The sequence below is a fragment of the Oryctolagus cuniculus genome, chromosome 7 (assembly GCF_964237555.1).
Source record: "Oryctolagus cuniculus chromosome 7, mOryCun1.1, whole genome shotgun sequence".
In the NCBI taxonomy this organism is placed as follows: domain Eukaryota; kingdom Metazoa; phylum Chordata; class Mammalia; order Lagomorpha; family Leporidae; genus Oryctolagus; species Oryctolagus cuniculus.
In genome coordinates this window covers 143,612,376-143,632,734 of record NC_091438.1, presented here as the reverse complement: position 1 = coordinate 143,632,734, position 20,359 = coordinate 143,612,376, and the positions used below count along the sequence as shown (strand labels likewise).

Here is a 20,359-nt window from a genome sequence, read left to right as displayed (position 1 = left end):
AAAGAAACAAAAAACTGCACTCATCACCCATACAAACACACACACACACACACACGGTGTCAACAAAAGTAATATCCAGTTGAAGGTTTAAAAAGCAAAAGCAGTGGCAATGAAATATGTAATGGAAAGCACAAAATTTGAGAATCAAATAAAACTTAAGTGGTAATTCCTACTGTCTTTTATCTGAAGGTTACAAGATCTCCAATTCCCAACTGTGTGGCCAACTGTTTTTGGACAGTCCCCACTCCTATTTTGACAATGAAACCACAAAATCACTGAAAGACAAAGCTTCTCAGAACCATGCCTCACTAGAGATCCAACTTAATATAGTCAATATACACATACATTTTTGATCAGAACATGGTTACAGAATGGTGTGTGGCATAGTTAAACAACACTGCTCCAAAGCTGGAAGGCAACCCAAGGGTTAATGGCACATAAAAGCTTGTGCAGGATTTAGTTCTCGCCACCTCTAACTTTATACCACATCATTCTGCCTTTTTTGCTCAGACTGGCTTTCTTTGACTTATTCAAAACAACACAAGCTTTTTATCATTCTTGTGAAGCTGTTCTCCCTGCCTCTCTCCCCTTCCTGGCATGATGCCCTCCTCAGCATGTCTCACTTCCCTGGGCAGGCTATCTCTGTCCTCTATTATAAATCTTCTTATTTTCCTAACTGTAGCAATATATTTTTTTCTTTCAGAGAACTTCTCAGTTATTTATTTATTATTTATTTATTTATTTGACGGGCAGAGTGGACAGTGAGAGAGAGAGAGAGAGAAGTCTTCCTTTTGCCGTTGGTTCACCCTCCAATGGCCGCCGCGGCCAGCGCGCTGCGGCCGGCGCATCGCGCTGATCCAAAGCCAGGAGCCAGGTGCTTTTCCTGGTCTCCCATGCGGGTGCAGGGCCCCAAGGACTTGGGCCATCCTCCACTGCACTCCCGGGCCATAGCAGAGAGCTGGCCTGGAAGAGGAGCAACCGGGACAGAATCCGGCGCCCCGACCGGGACTAGAACCCGGTGTGCTGGCACCGCAAGGCGGAGGATTAGCCTATTGAGCCACGGCGCCGGCCTTGTTATTTATTTCTATCTTGTTTTCTATTCTCTTCTACTAGTCTGCAAGCTTCATGAAGGCAGAATATTGTTATCTATCGTCTCTGGTATCTATCAAAATTCTGGCATACAGTAAGTAGATGATGTTTAAGAAATACTTGTAGGACGGGCCAGCGCCGCGGCTCACTAGGCTAATCCTCCACCTAGCGGCGCCAGCACGCCGGGTTCTAGTCCCGGTCGGTTCTAGTCCCGGTCGGGGCGCCGGATTCTGTCCCGGTTGCCCCTCTTCCAGGCCAGCTCTCTGCTGTGGCCCGGGAGTGCAGTGGAGGATGGCCCAAGTGCTTGGGCCCTGCACCCGCATGGGAGACCAGGAGAAGCACCTGGCTCCTGCCTTCGGATCAGCGCAGCGCGCCGGCCGCGGCAGCCATTGGAGGGTGAACCAACGGCAAAGGAAGACCTTTCTCTCTGTCTCTCTCTCTCTCTCACTGTCCACTTGGGCCCTGCACCCGCATGGGAGATGAGGGGGAGGCATCTTTCTCCTGGATTCGGATCCACACAGTGCGCCAGCCGTGATGGTCATTTGGGGGGTGAACCAACGGAAAAAAAGGAAGACCTTTCTGTCTGTCTGTCTCTCTCTCTCACTAACTCTGCCTGTCAAAAAAACAAAACAAGGGACTGGCGCTATGGCGAAGTGGATTAACGCCCTGGCCTGAAGCGCCGGCATCCCATATGGGCGCTGGTTCGAGACCGGCTGCTCCACTTCTGATCAGCTCTCTGCTATGGCCTGGGAAAGCAGTAGAAGATGGCACAAGTCCTTGGGCCCCTGCACCCGCGTGGGAGACCCGGAGGAAGCTCCTGGTTCCTGGCTTTGGAGCAGTGCAGCTCCGGCCGTTGCAGCCATCTGGGGAGTGAACTATCAGATGGAAGACCTCTCTCTCTGTGTAACTCTGCCTTTCAAATAAATAAATAAATCTTAAAAAAATATAAGATTGACAGTTTAAAAAACAAAACCCCAGAAGTGGAATTTGCTTTTAGATAATTTCTCTAACTTCTCCAGGAAAGATGGGTTGCTGCCAATTGCATCATGCTTGGGAGTGGGAAGAACGGGTGCTGCTGTTTGACCAGTTTATAAAATCAATACACAAGGATAAGGAAGCAGCCCTGGAAGCTGAGTTACTACCCTTGTTAAAGGAAACGGAGTGTCAAGGCAAGGTGAGTGTTGGTAGCAAACCCAGGTAATTCAAATCCAGCAGTAATACTCATGTATCATGTTAGTCAACTGTTTTTCTATAAAATTTTTCTTCAGAATAAATAGCAAAAATCAGTAACTTGATGGTTAATTTCTGCCTTAATTTCTACTCTGTGCTAAAGTGCTAATGGACAACAAAATGGACCAATAGGTCAAGAAGAAAAGGGGAAGAAAAAAAGGATTTGGACTTTGTTAGCACAGATTCTCAAATATGGGAGAGTTGCTACAATTATGTCCTGGGGTCAGAATGTCTATTTCAAATGCTGAATTAATTGTTTACTAACTTAGTGAGTTAGGATAAGTTACTTGGCTTTTTGTCCCTCAGGTCCCACATCAGTAAAATGGTTTCTATCAACTTCCTTCATTAGGTTGTTGTGAAGATTATGTAACTAACACCTACCTACTGCTTAGGACAATGCTAAAAGCACAGTAAGTACTTAATGAGGATCGGCAATTATCCTAAACAGCAAAATGGAGGAAACCAAGTTAACTGACTTAAAGAGAACATGTATTCTTAGATAATAAGCTAAGAATGGTGGTTAGTGACTTGTAAAAAATATTTTCATGATGCTTCTAAAGCAAAGGGTCCTTACAGACCCAAAGGAGAGAAGTAGGTATACAAGGAAAGAAGTAGGTATAGCCATCATTTCCTCAAATTCAGGATACAACTGCAGAGGAATGAGGTAGAGGGGTGCAGAGGACAGGTTGTAACCCTTGGCAGAGGGCTAATAACAAGAGAATCATTGCATTTCTTTCACAGCCCAGCTGTATCTGTATAGGAGGGACCCCTGGAACTTGACTTGCCTTTTGGGACCTATCAACCCAGAAAAACACTATAAAAATGAAAAGGGATTGGTGGAGAAGACACAGCATTAAGTAAGTTTTTTCCCTCATACTTTGTTCCCATTTTAGAAGGAAAGAAGCAGGAGAGGACAAAGAAAGAAGGGAAAATAAGAAAAGGAGAGACTCAGTAACAACAGGATGTTTTGACAGGCAGAGTGGACAGTGAGAGAGAGAGAAAGAGAGAAAGGTCTTCCTTTTGCCGTTGGTTCACCCTCCAATGGCCGCCGCGGCCAGCGCATCGCGCTGATCCGAAGGCAGGAGCCAGGTGCTTCTCCTGGTCTCCCATGGGGTGCAGGGCCCAAGCACTTGGGCCATCCTCCACTGCCTTCCCGGGCCACAGCAGAGAGCTGGCCTGGAAGAGGGGCAACCGGGACAGAATCCGGCACCCCGACAGGGACTAGAACCCGGTGTGCTGGTGCCGCAAGGCGGAGGATTAGCCTAGTGAGCCGCGGCGCCGGCCTAAGTTGTCTTCTTTCTTAAAAGTCCTGTCAAATTCTAACCTTTCAGAGGAAAAACTCAGGAAGTTAAGGTTGTTTTACAAAGTTTATGTTTAATGCTATGCTTTTCATCCTGAAATAGAAACAAGAACAAACTTATTGATCAAAAGAAATGCAAGTAGTAAACGGGGTATAGGTGTGACAAAGCCATAGCAAGGAAGCAGCACGCAACACGCATTCCACTCTGACAATTCACTGTTAGGGAGTCAGCAAGATTCTGAACCATGGCGTCTTCAGACATAGGGCAAAATGCCACTCAGATCAGACCAGAACCAAATTAGAGGGGCTTTTTGGACACCAACATGCAAAAGGAAAGCTTTCAATTTTATTGAGCTGCTCACATTCAAAGGCTAAATTACTTATAAGCCACACCTCTGGGTCTATTTTACCTAACACAAAAAGCATGCAGAAATGCAAATATCACCCCTTCTATTTTAGAAGACAGAGCTCCTATATCACCCGGTTTATTTTGAGATACAGGTAGATTAAAAACGAACAATTTAAAAACACACACACACAACCATGCCTATTTACCTTGAATGGGATAAGAATAATGTGCTGGGCTTGGCTGGCTTGTGGTTAGCCCTGTAGTGCAGGTAAGAACACTGTGTTGACTTGGAGATGGAGTCTGAATTAAACCACTTTCAGGTTTCATACCTGGCCACAATGCACCTGAATCAGATAAATTGGACCAATTACAAACAACACACTGGGACTGAGGAGCAGAGTTATGCTTTCAAATATCAGCCAGTAGTTTCAAAATTGAAATCTTAAAACATTGCAAATTTGCTTGCAAGAGAAAATTACTGAGTCTCCCATCAATAATATACCCCAAGCAAATACACTTTCAAAGAATTAGGGGATGGGGCAATGAAAACAAAATCTTGTCAAAATCCCAACAGTGGTATGTGTGTAAGGTCACTTCAAGGGCTGCGGAGAACTGAGCAGGGTTCAGAGAATGAGCTGCTGACACCCAACTGGACTATTTGTCATAAAGAGTGCCTGACATTCATGTGCAGTGATAAAAAACATTTATCTGAATTGTCAAGGTGGGAGACATTCTCATAATATTTAAAATTCACTTACCCATTAAACAAGCAAATTTTTTCTAAAATGTACTAAATACTTCAGTTATCTTACACTGATTATTGTTGTTACCTTTGTTTCTTCTGATTAAGGAAGACAGGCTTATTTTTACAAATTAAAAACATTTTGGAAATACACAACTTAAAAATGAAGTCATGCATAATTCCAACAGTCAGACTTAAGCACTATTGACAGTGTACAGAAGAGTTACCTAGATTTCTTTTATGCATGTATGGATCATCTTCTTTTTAATAAAAATGGGATCATGCTACACATACTGTTTATTAATTTGCTTTTCTAGAAAATACCTCTGAGAGGCATCTTTCCATGAAAGAACCTATAAATCTATCTCACAGATAGTATATTCATATTCTTTCTTGTCTTCTTAGCAGGGAAGAAATAGTGAACACACATTAAGGTTTTCTGAGATTTACTGTTATAAAAGATCAACACAGTGCTGTACTACACATATCACAGAGTTACCTGCAGAGCTATTGTGCTGTGTGAAAACATATTTGTATCAAATAGGCTCAATAATAGTTGTTCTTTTCTTTCCTTTTTTTTTTTTTTTTTTTGACAGACAGAGTTAGACAGTGAGAGAGACAGAGAGAAAGGTCTTCCTTCTGTTGGTTCACCCCCCAAATGGCCGCCACGTCGTGCGGATCCAAAGCCAAGAGCGGGGTGCTCCTCCTGGTCTCCCATGCGGGTGCAGGGCCCAAGCACTTGGGCCATCCTCTACTGCCTTCCCGGGCCAGAGCAGAGAGCTGAACTGGAAGAGGAGCAACCGGGGCTAGAACCCGGGGTGCCGGCACCACAGGCAGAGGATTAGCCTAGTGAGCCGTGGCGCCGGCCAATAACAGTTGTTTTTATACCTGTTTCTTCTCTGTGAAATATCACTTCTTGATAATCTCCCATCTCTGGCTGTACCTCCCTTATAATTTGCAATACACCAGGAAGCTATAAACAAAGCTTTATTTTTGTGACAGCTTAAGCATATTTTTATAAGGGAAATACTATGCGCATAATTAAGCTATGCAAAGCACATATATGGAATACCCACTTGTTTACTGTGTTGTGAATAGCTATGGTTGTTTGGATCAGTGTAGCTAAGAAGAGAATCTGATCTAAGAAAGTGCAACAAACACATTCCATTGTACTAAATCAATCTAAACGTTAATAACCAGGGCTTCAAATTCAACGTTAATTCTACTTCTAATTTGATAAGGAATTTCTAGTCAATCAACATGCACAATACAAAGTGCAATCCTTTGGTAATGAGGACCTCTGCTTCACCAGGGCACCAAGACACAGCAGTGCAACTCAGATTTGTCAAATTTATTACGTAAATTTAAGAACAGTAACAGAGATGTGAAAATCTTAAGATCTTGACAATGGGACATAATAACTGCTTTGTCCCAAACTCTTAATGCATTAAAAAAGAAAATGTCATAGTCTTTTGTTATTAACCACACAAAAGGAGGAACAGTATCATCTCTAACATCTCCAACATGAATTATGAGGTTATCCCTTCCCGTTAGTTCATGATCATTTAAATGTCTTGTCCAGGTTAATCAGAGCTAAGGTCCTTGCTATGTTTGATTTTCAACAAAATAAAAGATTTGGGAATGTCTTGTTTTAATTATTTATGATGTGAAATGTGCACATCAGTGCCATCATTCTTAGTGGTAGTATATCACATTTTTTGGTAAGAAAACTGTCATTTAAATGTCACAATGTCTAAATTTATTATAATCAATGTGATTCCTTTTCCCAAGTAAGTTTTAAACCCTGAGGTATTGGATTTGTGAATGTTTATTTCACTATACTGAAATAATACCTTATTAATAACAATAGTCAACTGAGAAAGCATTTGCTAGTCTTATTTAACATATTTTCTGAAAGTTTCAAACTGTAAAGTATCTACAAACTGGTCCTTCTTGCCGGTGCCTAGGCTCACTTGGCTAATCCTCCGTCTGCAGCGCCGGCACCTCAGGTTCTAGTCCCGGTTGCTCCTCTTCCAGTCCAGTTCTCTGCCGTGGCCTGGGAGGGCAGTGCAGGATGGCCTGAGTGCTTGGGTCCCTGTATCTGCATGGGAGACCGGGAAGAAGTACCCGGCTCCTGGCTTTGGATCAGTGCAGTGCCAGCCGTAGTGGCCATTAGGGGAGTGAACCAACAGAAAGAAGACCTTTCTCTCTGTCTCTCTCTCACTGTCTAACTCTGCACGGCAAAAATAAACAAACAAATAAATAAAAATAAATTTAAATAAATAAACAAATAAAAAATTGATCCGTATTTAAGGTAAAAAATTAGGGCACAAATGTCCAAGACAAGTAGGAGGATGGCTACTTTTGAATGTCTGGCAAGAAATGCAAAGCAGGTATTTGATAATTATTATTTTAGGAGGAACACAGGAATAAAAGGCAATATGGGCCGGCGCCGCGGCTCACTTGGCTAATCCTCCGCCTGCGGCGCTGGCACACTGGGTTCTAGTCCCGGTCGGGGTGCCGGATTCTGTCCCGGTGGCTCCGCTTCCTGTCCAGCTCTCTGATCTGGCCCGGGAATGCAGTGGAGGATGGCCCAAGTCCTAGGGCTCTGCACCCGTATGGGAGACCAGGAGAGGCACCTGGCTCTGGGCTTCAGATCGGTGCGGTGTGCCGGCCGCAGTGGCCATTGGGGGATGAATCAACAGAAAAAGGAAGACCTTTCTCTCTGTCTCTCTTTCTCACTGTCCACTCTGCCTGTCAAATAAATAAATAAATAAATAAATAAATAAATAAAAAAGGCAATATGGACACTTCCACTAGCATCATTGTGGCTTGCTCTTTAGGCACGTAAATATCTTCTCCTAAAAGCACACTTCCCAGAATTCCAGATAATAGATGTCATGATCAAATGCTCTGACTCCACTGTACTACTTCTATAGCAAAAGAGAAAATCAAACCCTGGTTTCTAAACTCTTAGTGCATTACTTTCTGCCTACAACTGCAAAGCTTCTAGTACTCTTAAGCACCCAGAGCCTGCTGTGGAGCAACTGTTGGCCTACCAATGGGAAAGGAAGTCTATCCTTCTTATGTCCCAGGTGGGATCATAAAATAAACTCTACCAAAGTTTCTCAGTACAAGCGCTTCTGTTGGTTAGCCACAACCCACACTAACCAGAGTAGTGGATCTTTAGATTAGTTGGATTAGAAATAGAAATGCATACCAATCCTAGAAAAAGGGATATGTCTTGGTTTGTTGACTTAACAGTACACTGTAGCTAAATTTCAGTATTTTTCCCATTTATAAAAGAAGATATTTATTATAGAAAATTAGGAAAATATAGGAAGTACAAAGAAAAAAAATCATACATTCTTACCACAAAGAAAACACAGGCTGTTAATTTCTTCTGCATGCGACTATGGTAACTGAAACTTGTTCATATTGGAACTGTCTCCTTGTTTTGTACAAATCTGTGGTAACTAAGATCAAATCTGCAGTGCCTTCAGTACTGTTAAAATCCACATTCTTTCTTCCAAATTATTCTCTGTGCACATACATATATATTGTGATATTTATTTATTTTAAAGGCAGAGTTACAGATAGAGAAAGAGTAGGAAAGATAGAGAGATCTTCCATCCACTGGTTCACTTCCCAAAAGGCCACAATGGCCGGGGCTGGGTCAGGCTGAAGCCAGGAGCCAGGAGCTTCAACCAGATCTCCCATGTGGGTACAGGGGTCTAACTACTTGGGCCATCTTCTGTTGCTTTCCCAGGTCAATTAGCAGGGAGCTGGATTAGAACCAGAGCAGCCAGCTCTCGAACCAGTGCCCATATGGGCTGCCAGCATTGTAGGCAGCGGCTTAACCCATTATGCCACAGTGCTGGTCCCGTGCACATATTTTTAAAAAGCACTAAGTTGGTATTATATATTGTGTTTTCAGTTTTACATATTGCTTTTTTCAATGAATAATACTATTTGCTCAAGACTCTAACACAATTTATAATGGCTACAAAGTTTTCAATTCTATGGGTACACTGCCATTTAACACACATCTTTTGATCTAATATGTAGGCTGCTTCCCTTTTCCCCTACTATAAGTAATGCTGCAGTAAATATTCTGGTTAATAAATTTTTTAACGTATCTCTAAATAGTTCCATAGGAAGAATTACCATAAGTAAAATTACTGAGGAAAAGGGAATCAACATCCTTAGGTTCTTAATATATTTTGCCAAATCTTCAATCTCACATTAAAGTTCTTTTAAAATAAATCTGATCAGTGGCAGCTAAGGGCATATTTTTATGACCCCTAAAAACAGATAAGGATCCTTTCCCTCACCTAATCCTTCAGATCACTAGAAATTAAACCTCTAACCCCCTTCTGCCACCCTACCTCGCATGGAAAATATGACTGATATTCCTTTACTTTTAAAGATCACTCATAACATAGCCTTTGCAAATTTCTTCTAGCTTTTTCTTCTTTCTCCAAGAGGGGGAAGGTTTTTAATTTAAAACTCAAACCACCTGGGCCGGCGCCGTGGCTCAATAGGCTAATCCTCCACCTTGCGGCGCCGGCACACCGGGTTCTAGTCCCGGTCGGGGCGCCGGATTCTGTCCCGGTTGCCCCTCTTCCAGGCCAGCTCTCTGCTATGGCCAGGGAGTGCAGTGGAGGATGGCCCAGGTGCTTGGGCCCTGCACCCCATGGGAGACCAGGAAAAGCACCTGGCTCCTGGCTCCTGCCATCGGATCAGCGCGGTGCGCCGGCTGCAGCGGCGGCCATTGGAGGGTGAACCAACGGCAAAGGAAGACCTTTCTCTCTCTGTCTCTCTCTCTCACTGTCCACTCTGCCTGTCAAAAAAAAAAAAAAAAAAAAAAAAAACTCAAACCACCTTTTTGATAAAGACCTAAATTTATGAGGACCTCTGGAACTAAACAGAACTGGATTCAATTCTTATGCCTGGCATTACTAAGTATATGTCCCTAGGCTAGCGATTTAACTAAGTCTCTGATTCTTCATCTATTAAAAATGATAATGCTAAAATCTTTACTTAATATATACTAAATTGATCTTCTGTATATAAAGATAATTGAAAATGAATCTTGATGTGACTGGAATGGGAGAGGGAGCAGGAGATGGGAGGGTTGCGGGTGGGAGGGAGGTTATGGGGGGGGAAAGCCACTGTAATCCATAAACTGTACTTTGGAAATTTATATTTGTTAAATAAAAGTTTAAAAAATGATAATGCTATATACTTTTTTTTTTTTCTTTTGAGAGAGGCAGAGTTAGAGAGGGTGAAACAGAGATCTTCTATCTGCTGGTTCACTCCCCAGATGGCCACAATGACCAGAGCTGGGCTACGACAGGAGTCTATGTCTCCCACATGGGTAGCAGACACCCAAGTACTTGGACCATCTTCTGCTGCTTTCCCCAGTCAATTAGCAGGGAACTGGATCAGAAGTGGGGCAGCTGGGACTCGAACAGGTACCCATGTGTGATGCCAGCATCACTGGTGGCAGCTTTATCTGTTAAGCCACAACATCGGCCCCCTACACACTACTCTTATAATTGTTCTGAGAATTAAATGAGACAATAATATTAAGTGTGAAGTACTTATTCTTAGCATAGTGCTTGCTATGATAACCACTCAATAAATAGAAGATAATGTTATTGTAATGATGTGTTCCAAGCTCTAATTGTATCTGAAATAACAGGCTAGGTAATACAAAAATAGGCAGTATTAACATAACAAAATGTACCAAAATCTTGATTCCAAAAGAAAGAAATTAAGTGTTTTCTGATATTTAATTGGTTACAAAAAAAAACACAAACAAATAAATAAAAAGGCCAAGTGTTAAGACAAAAGAAAATGGTTTTAAAAAATACAGTCACCTTTGAAAGCATTGCAAACATCTCTTAAATTTCTCTGGTAAAATCTGAGAATATGCCATATCTATTGTTCATATCATTTGAATCTAAATCTCTCTCTAGTAGGTCTCATATATGACAAAGTCAAATTACGCTAATGATGATCTTTTTCTATGAATTACTGATAGAAGAATTTACTAAAAAAAGTCTCTCTTGCCCTCAAATATTAGACAAAAATAGACTGAGGTTTTTATTACCAAAGTATCTTTCTAACAGAAATGCTGTTTTTAACAGAGATCTATTTATCCTACAGAGCTTTCTTTTTTAATACAAGGGAAATGAAACAATCATAAGATACCACAAAATCCACATTGCCAGGGCATTATGTTAGATATCCCATAAAATGAGTTCAGAGGTAATAAGCATATTATTTAATATTCAATAGCAGACTGACAAACTGATTAACAACACTATAAAGGGTTTACACTTACTAACAATAAATAAAAATTGAAATAGATGTTAAAAAAAAGTGAAAACAATTGGTAACCTATGATTAGCCAGCCAACTCCTGAAAAATTTGCTTTAGTAGCCACAAAAAGAAAAACACACAAAGATATTCAGAGAAGGTTTTCCTTCCAAAAGGATTATTCAGTCTTGAATGGTTAAAAGACTGCAGTACACTGGCTGATACTAACAGGCACAGAGGCGTGGATGTACAAATGGGGAATTTGAGTTTCCCTTCCCTCATAGTTATCAACTATTACTATCATTAAATATAACCCCAATTTTTGTTTTTGGTAGTTACCAGTAGTTAAAGAATGCTAACAACCTAAAGTAAGGAAACTGTTACTATCATAAACTTTTACTATCATAAAAGACTCACCAAATGTGCCAGGAGAAATAGGAATATAGAAACCCAAAGCAGACAACATTAATACACCCAGAATTGAATTTTGTGGCAATCTATTCAAAAATTTTTCTAATTCCTACCTTGTTTAAATAAAAATATATAATTTTATTAACATTGCATATTTTAAAATAATTCTATATTCTCTCAGTTTTCTGACACCAGTTCTAGGAAAGCAGAGAAGGGGCAACAAAGCTTACTATACATATCTCTCAATTTATTACACACAGAAAACTAGTGAGATACCATGTACCCAAAGAACCTCACACTGTAAACCACTCTAATTACAGATCATGTCAAGATACTTAAAACCAATAAGAATTCCTTATGAACAGGATTAGGTTACAGAAAATTGGGGATTTCACCCATCCTAAGATGACTCTTTGGTTCACCAGAAATTTTATCAGTTTCAGGTAAGGGAAGGAGGAGGGGGGAGGAGAAATCAGTGTGCACATCTATGTACGTACACGTACACACACACACACACACACACACACGGAGGCAAACTCTATTAGGATATTAACTACCTGCTTCAGCAAGAAATTGACTAACTCAAAGTATGTTTATTATGCTCATCCAACCATGTATACAAGGTTGTTAAGTTCAAGTCAACAGTAATTCCTCAGTTTGCCAAAGATACTAAGTAAGTTTCAGAGTCAAGACTTAATACTTTGGAAAGAGCTGACTTTCGGGGATAACACATGAATATTGAAAAACCCCGATTTTATATCACATGCATCAAGCGTAATGTTAGAAATTGGTCAATTTCAACACACTGTAACTCAGCAAATGCTCTATGAAGAACAATGTATCCTTCAGCTTCCTAATCAGCCACCTTTCCTTTCTGGAAAAAGACAGAAGATTCTAGGTATGAATTCAACATTCTTAGAAACAGCTTACAATAGGCTGCCTTACCAAAAGGAGGTAGTCCGTATGTTTGTGTTGCCTGAGGGTAGACAGCATAGGGTTGAGACTGCTGCAGTGTCTGGTACTGAGTCTGCCCAGGGTAAGCAGTTTCCGAAACAGGAACTGAGAGGATATGTGCATAAGGTCTAGAAAAATTCAAGAAAGTAAATAACAGCAAAGAATCAGCAACAAGGACACTAATCTTCCATGTAAAATGTTTCTATTATGATCACAAAGTAGAACCCCTATCTCCTTTCAGGCTCTACAAACATTTGTGGTGTGCTACATGCAAGGCTCTATGTGAAATGTAAGGAGCTCAGGGTCGGTGCTGTGGCGCAGCAGATTAAAGTCCTGGCCTGAAGCGCCAGCATCCCATATAGGTGCCAGTTCAAGTCCCATCTGCTCCTCTTCCAATCCAGCTCTTTGTTATGGCCTGGGAGAGCAGTAAGAAGATGGCCCAAGTCCTTGGGCCCCTGCACCCACGTGGGAGACCTGGAAGAAGCTCCTGGTTCCCGGCTTCGGATCAGCGCAGCTCTGGCCATTGCAGCCATCTGGGGAGTGAACCAGTGGATGGAAGACCTCTCTGTCTCTACCTCTCTCTGTAACTCTTTCAAATAAATAAAATAAATCTTTAAAAAAAAAAGTAAGGAGCTTATGTCCTTTTGTCTACTATATATAGAATAAAACCCTAAAATATCAGAAAACTGTACAGAATAGGACTGCAATTGGTTCTCACTACCTATCCAAGTCCCTGGGCCAAACTCAAGTTCTGAGAGGAAAGCTGAGATCCAGAAAAAGGGATGAGGCTAGAGGAGAAAATGCAAGCAATCGAATCAGAAAACAGGCAGTGAGCCCCAATATTAAACCTACCAAACAGGAGCCAGGGTAACTAATAAATGAATAAATCCTAGACAGGACTCACCTCCCTGCTGATATTTAAGTCAGAGCACACTGCCACTCACTGATACCAACCACATCAGGGAGAGCTAGCGATTTGAGGCCATCAGGTAACCCCTTGGGACTGTATACTGATTAGCTGATCTGGTCAGTTCATCTGTGCTGTTGCACTGAATTTTTAGAGACTAGTTATTTTATTTGGTGAATTATATCATACTTTGAAAAAAAGGGCTATAAATACCACATGAGTCATCACAACAAAATACAGGGAGCAGGAGTTATTTTAGAAGGCAGAAAAGTTTTATTTTTCAGTGTTGAGGAAAGAAGAAAATAAAGGAAAGCTACAAAATGGCGTGTGAAATAAGCAGAAAGGGTATACAGAAATGGGAAAGAAAGGGTATTCTCGGCCAACAGAGCAAGGCTTCAGCCTCCAAGAAGCATAGATGGTGTGAAGGGAAATATACCAAGAGAAAGTAAGTAATGAACTGAGGAAAGAAAAGATAGCAAAGACACTGAATGCTAGGCAAAAAGGGATCAGACAAATCTAAAAGAACTGGGAGCCACTGAAATTACTGTTAAGAGAGTAACAAGATCAGACTATTCTTAAATAACAATTAATTTCTCATATTTTGTAAAACGGATTCAAAGGAGGAGAAACTGAAAATGGAGGTCTAGTTAACAAAGTGATTATAGGGGCTAGTATTGGGCATAGTGGGTGAGGCTGCTGCCTGCAGTGCCGACATCCCATATGGGTGCCGGTTTGAGTCCCGGCTGCTCCACTTCTGATCTGGCTCTGTTATGGCCTGGGAAAGCAGTAGAAGATGGCCCAAGTCATTGGGCCCCTGTACTCACATGGGAGACCCAGAAGAACCTCCTGGCTCCTGATCAACTCAATTCTGGCCATTGTGGCCATCTGGGGAGTGAACCAGCAGATGGAACATCTCTCTCTCTCTCTTTCTCTCTCTCCCTCTCCCTCTCTCTAGCTCTGCCTTTCAAGTAAATAAATAACCTTTTTTTAAAAAAAGTGATTATAATGTAATGGTTCAGATGAGTGGGAAGGTGGTCTGAATTAAGATACAAGGCGTTTCCTGGCTCTTGGCTTCAGCCTAGCTAGGCCTTGGATGTCGCAGCCACTTGGGGACTGAACCAGTGGATGGGAAACCACTCTCTCTCTGTAACTCTCTCAAATAAATAAGTCTTAAAAAAAAAAAAAAGAAAGAAAGAAAAAAGAGGGGCCAGTGGCACTGTGGCATAGTGGGTAAAGCCATCTGCACTGCCGGCATCTCACATGGGCGGCAGTCCAAGACCTGGCTGTTCCACTTTCGATCCAGCTCTCTGTTATGGCCTGGGAAAGCAGTAGAAGATGGCCCAATTCTTTGGGCCCCTGCACCCATATGCAGCTCCGCCCACTGAAGTCATTTGGGGATTGAACCAGTGGAAGGAAGATCTCTCTCTGCCTCTCTATAACTCTGCCTTTCAAATAAATAAATAAATCTTTTTTTTTTAAAGAAGCATTAAAAAAAAAGGATTTATTAACTTACTTGAAAGTCAGCATGATAGAGAGAAAGGAAGAGGAAGGGAAGAGAGAGAGACAGAGAGAGAGAGATAGAGAGATCTTTCACCTACTGATTCACTCCCCAAAATGGAATCAACAGCCAGGTCTGGCCAGCCCAAAGTCAGGAGCCAGGAACTCCATCTTGGTCTTCCACATGGGTTACAGGGGCCATTACTTGGGTCATCTGCTGCTGCCTTCCCAGGCCCATTAGTACAAAGCTGGATCAAAACTGGAGTAGCTGGGATGCAAACTGGCTCTCCAATATGGGATGCTGGCATTGCAAGCAGTAGCTTAACCCCACGTACCACAACACTGGTCCCAACTCCATTTCTTAAAATGAGATTCTCTCTGTAAAATTTACCCACTAGTTTTACTCCCCAGATGCACACAATAGCTGAGGTTGGGCTGGGCTGAGGCCAGGAATCAGAAACTCAATCCAATTCTCCAAGGGCAGCAGGAACCCAATTATCTAAGCATCACTGCTGCCTCCCAGGGTCTTTGACAGTCAGATGCTGGAGTCAGGAGCCAGTAGTGGGTATCAAATGCAGGCACTCCCACATGAGATATGGGGATCCTAACTGGCATCTTAAATGCTGGGTCAAACAATCAGTCTCTAAATACTTTTTGAATGAATGAATATATGTGACATATTCACTCACATCTCAGCAGATTCTGACACTGAATCCGAAAATGTCTATTCTTAGCCAGATCCGAGTGGCAGACAGCTCAGATTACAGTTGTTACTCAAGTCACAAGGAAATGATTTAAAATCTTACTGACCTCAAATGGGTTAATTTCCAGATGTTAAAAATCTAATATTCTTGGCTGGTGCTGCGGCTCACTGGGCTAATCCTCCGCCTGTGGTGCCTGCGGCGCCGGCACCCTGGGTTCTAGTCCTGGTTGGGGCGCCGGTTCTGTCCCCGTTGCTCCTCTTCCAGTCCAGCTCTCTGCTGTGGCCCGGGAAGGCAGTGGAGGATGGCCCAAGTGCTTGGGCCCTGCACCCATGTGGGAGACCAGGAGGAAGCACCTGGCTCCTGGCTCCTGGCTTCGGATCGGTGCAGTGTGCCGGCTGCAGCGGCCACTTTGGGGGGGTGAACCAATGGAAAAAGGAAGACCTTTCTCTCTGTCTCTCTCTCTCTCTAACTCTGCCTGTCACACACAAAAAAATCTAATATTCTTTTTTCATGCTTTATAGTTCAAAGCTCAAATGTGTTTTCACATTTAGTATCTAATTTTTTCATACTGATCCTAGAGAACAGGTTTAGCCATTTCACAGAAGAAAACTGTGTGACTATGGCCTAAAGACACCATTAATGTTAATACTTGATTAGAATTTGGAGAAATCATTGAGCTGATTTTTTAAATTAGTTTATTTTTTAATATTTAAAAAGTACAAATGAGTAGAATAAGGTTTTGTTTTCAAAGCAGCTCCACAGACATCTCTTCTCTCTGTTACCAATTTCTTTTTCCCCTTAAAGATTTATTTTACTTATTTGAAAGTCAGAGTTACAGAGAGGGGGAGAGACAGAGATCTTCCATTTGTTGGTTCATTCCCCAGATGGCCACAATGGTTAAAGCCATGAGTCTGGAACTCCCACATAGGTACAGGGGCCCAAAGTTTGGACCATCTTCTGCTGCTTTCCCAAGTGTATTAGTAAGGAGCTGTACCAGAAGTAACGCAGCTGAAAAACCGCTGTGCCACAACGCCAGTTCCACTAATTTCTTTAAGTATCAAGTATTTTTAAGTGCATGAGAATATATCTTGGTTTAATAAACACACTTATATTTCTCTATGTATGCACAGGTCCACTCTTTATTAATGCACAGTTGGTGACCTGGTATATACATAGTTCTGTGCTTACCCATCTTGAAGATGAGTAACCTAATTGATGTTAAATGCTAATCTTACCCTGTGAAGGCCCAAATATTTCTTTTTAGTAACTTCAACCCATCAAACCTGTATAACTTAAGTCCCATTCCACACTAAGGACATTCCCAAACAAGAAACAGAACACAGATTAGGCTGAGACATCCTAGTCTAGGGCCAGCTTGAGCTGTTGGAAGTGTCTTCTCAAAGTACAGGAAAGAGAGAATGATCAGAGGTCAATCAGTAATATGCTTTGATTGCTAACATGATTTTGCAATTTTAGTGACGACTCTTAGAGTAACTTCTTGTGTAACAGTGATGATCTAGTCCATGCAATCACCAACTTTTTAAAAGGACTATATTGAGAGGAGATAAAAAATTGAAATAAAGACAGAGAGAATGAGAGCTAGAAAGTTAAATATAAAATTAAATTTTGCAGTGAACCTAGAGGAAAAACATATAGATTTTGGAAACAGTTATTCAACTTACTTTGCAGAATACATTTGTGAGGTATAATCATTGGATGAGCGAGGGATGTAATCGGTGCATGTCATAACTGAAAGAAAGAAAAGGCAAAAACAGTTAGAACATCTCAAAAATGAAATGAGAAAACGTTATAGTTCACTGTGATTTTTTAAAATTAATTAAAATAATACAGCTTGTATATAAAAGAAAGACTATGCAGTTAAAAATATTTCATTTCTGTCTTTATAGATCTATATGTAGACTTTCAGAGACAGCAGAAGAATGGAGAGTGTAAGGCTATGGAAAAGACCTGAAGGCTGGAACCCACTGTTCCCTACCTTCACCCATCACCGGTCCACAACCACAGCGGAGCAGCCTCCTAAGCTCTCGGTTGTGTTCCCATGCAAATTGAAAAAGCAACACCTTCATCTAGTAAATAATATTATGCTTCTTCAGTTTATTCACTTTATGGGTGCTCACTCTGTGCAGAATAAAAGGCCATAAGAATGACTTGCAGAGATACAGATGTGGGGGAGACACCTAATCCATGAAAAAACCGTTCTGTGTACAACAGCAGCGGAACAGGCCCAGGTAAACTCCTCTACTACTATTTTTTCCACTGTATGGTGAAAGCCTGAGGTTGGGTGAAGCAGAGACAGACTAGAGAAACTGATGTGATGCTCTGACATATAGTCAAGTAAGGACTTTTCCAACTAGTCTCCTCTTGACTCCCGTAACTTCTTCTGGCACAGCTGTTACAAAGGCTTAACTCTTGTGATTATATCTGAAATAAAGGCTATAAATAATGGACACAAGTTGGACAGGTAGCTGAATCCTATCAATAGGCACTGTCTTAGTTTATGCTGTAGATGGAGATACCTCATAAAGACCTTCCACAAGACTCCTGAACTGTTCAAGAACTTCCTTCAATATCCATGAAGGAGGCAGCTCTACTGTGAACAGGGATGACAGTCAACCAGGAAACTTTATCTCTAGTCAAGTTCCTTGAAAAAGTGCCTGATTCAAAAAGGGATTCCAGGTCAAGAATCGACAAAGTTCAACAAAAGCCCAAGAGTAACACAAATCAACACCTATGAGCTTACCACAGACGATCTGGCCCAACGTTATTGTTAGAGGTCTTTAAAAAGTTAATTACTGGAAAATAAAGGATTATATTTAATCTATTATCATTTTGGTCCAAATGAAAGAGCTTTGGGGGCTAGTGCTGTGGCACAGCAGGTAAAGCCACCGCCTCGCCTGTAGTGCTGACATCCCATACGGGTGTCAGTCCCAGCTCTCCACTTCAGATTTAGCTCCCTGCTAATGTGCTTGGGAAAGCAGTAGAAGATGGCTCAAGTACTTGGGCCTCTGCACCCATGTGGGAGACCTGGAAGAAGTTCCTGGCTCCTGGCTTTTGGCCAGTCCAGCCCTGGCTGGTGCAGCTGTTTGGGGAATGAACCATCAGATGGAAGACCTCTCTCTCTCTCTCCTTCTCTCTCTGTAATTCTGCCTTTCAAATAAATAAATAAATAAAGCTATAAAAAAAAAAAAAGAGGCTCTCAATTAGATCTAAGTTCTTTCTTAAATCCTATCACACAGGATATAAAGTAAATTCACTTAAATTTTACAAGATGATTCCTTCTCTGCTGACAGGTACTTAAAAAACTTAAACTAAACCCTCTTCCTCCTCCAATTTAATTTAATCCTGAAAGAAATCAAACAAATATCTTGGGAGATCAATTTTTACTCCTCTAAACAATGAATGAGCCTTGATCTTGGCAGTATTTGGAAACCATAAAAGGATTATGAAGAGTCAAGGCCTCATCTGCTGTTATACAATAGGGGGCTACTGTAAGTAATATACTTTGAGTAGTAACAATGGGGATGATACAAAGACCTTGACACAGGCCCTGATGGTAACACTATGGAATTATTCTGATGGATTTGAATGAAGGGAATTAGGAAAACAGAGAATGAGTATGGGCTATATTCCAGCATTTCAGTTTCAGCAACAGGAAGGATAGTTCTACCACTTCCTAAGACAAGCATGTTTAGGAGAACAGATTTGATGGGGTGAAGATGAGGGGTAAAGGAATCAAAAGCTCTTTTGCACACATTCTAAGTACGACTTTCAGACACTTAAGTGGAGATGTCAAAAGGCAGTTTGATATACAAATGAAATCGGAGGAGAATTTAGAATGGAAATACAAATTTGGAATTCATTAATAATATATGTTATTTGAAGTACTGTAGTGGGTGGGAAGAGCCAAAAAGAGAAAAGACAATAGCCTAGAACCAAGCCCCAAGGTCCATCAACATTGAGTTCAGAGAGAGAAGAAGAAAAAGTAGCAAGAGAATATGAAGAGGGGGAAATGGGGAAATGTCTACTAGAACTGGCACTATAAAAGTAACGGGGCTGGTGCTGTGGCATACTGGGTTAAGCCGATATCTGTAGCACTGACATCCCATAGGGGTGCTGGTTCAAGTCCCAGCTGCTCCACTTCTGATCCAGCTCACTGTTAATGCACCTGGGAAAACAGCAGAAGATGGCCCAAGTACTTGGGCCCTGCAGCCATGTGGAAGACCCAGAAGAAACTCCTGGCTCCTCGCTTCAGCCTGGCCCAGCCCTGGTTATTGCAGCCATTTGGAGAGTGGACCAAGGATGGAAGACTTCTCTCTCTGCCTCTGCCTCTGCCTCTCTGTTAGTTGTTCAAATAAAGAGAAAGAAAGTAACTGAAGACCTTGACAAAATCAGTTTCACTGGAAGAGTGGAGATGAAAGCTAAATTTCAGAGAGCTGAAGAATAAATAGGGGGGCCGGTGCCGTGGCTCACTTGGTTATCCTCCGCCTGCAGCGCCGGCATCCCATATGGGTGCCGGTTCTAGTCCCGGTTGCTCCTCTTCCAGTCTAGCTCTGCTGTGGCCCAGGAAGGCAGTGGAGGATAGCCCAAGTGCTTGGGTACCTGCACCCGCGTGGGAGACCAGGAAAAGCACCTGGCTTTTGGCTTCGGATCGGCGTAGCTCTGGCCATAGCGGCCATTTGGGGGTGAACCAAAGGAAGGACAACCTTTCTCTCTGTCCCTCTCTCTCATTGTCTAACTCTGTCAAAAAAAAAAAAAAAAAAAAAAAAAAAAAAAAAAAAAAAAAGAATAAATAGGAGGTGAGAAAGTAATTGAGGGCAACTTGTTTCAG

At 41.8% G+C, this 20,359-nt stretch overlaps 1 protein-coding gene and 1 long non-coding RNA gene across 18 annotated transcripts in view; one reads left to right on the top strand and one right to left on the bottom strand.

The window, feature by feature from the left end:
- The window catches only part of EYA3 (EYA transcriptional coactivator and phosphatase 3), a 107,378-nt gene that overhangs the window by 38,813 nt on the left and 48,206 nt on the right, over positions 1–20,359 (bottom strand). For 11 of the 17 annotated variants that reach the window (XM_002716084.5, XM_070078983.1, XM_051856782.2 and 8 more), the window contains 3 exons: positions 17,193–17,259; positions 12,394–12,530; positions 4,175–4,312 (listed from right to left, as the gene is read on the bottom strand). In XM_002716084.5, coding sequence (XP_002716130.3) covers positions 4,175–4,312; positions 12,394–12,530; positions 17,193–17,259 — 342 coding nt within the window. The remainder of the gene's footprint in view (positions 1–4,174; positions 4,313–12,393; positions 12,531–17,192; positions 17,260–20,359) is intronic. The other 6 variants (XM_051856785.2, XM_051856786.2, XM_070078985.1 and 3 more) reach the window with 1 other exon arrangement.
- On the top strand, positions 2,124–13,027 carry LOC138850700 (uncharacterized). Its single transcript, XR_011390818.1, has 3 exons — positions 2,124–2,263; positions 3,061–3,176; positions 12,804–13,027. It is a non-coding gene; the product is annotated as an uncharacterized lncRNA (long non-coding RNA).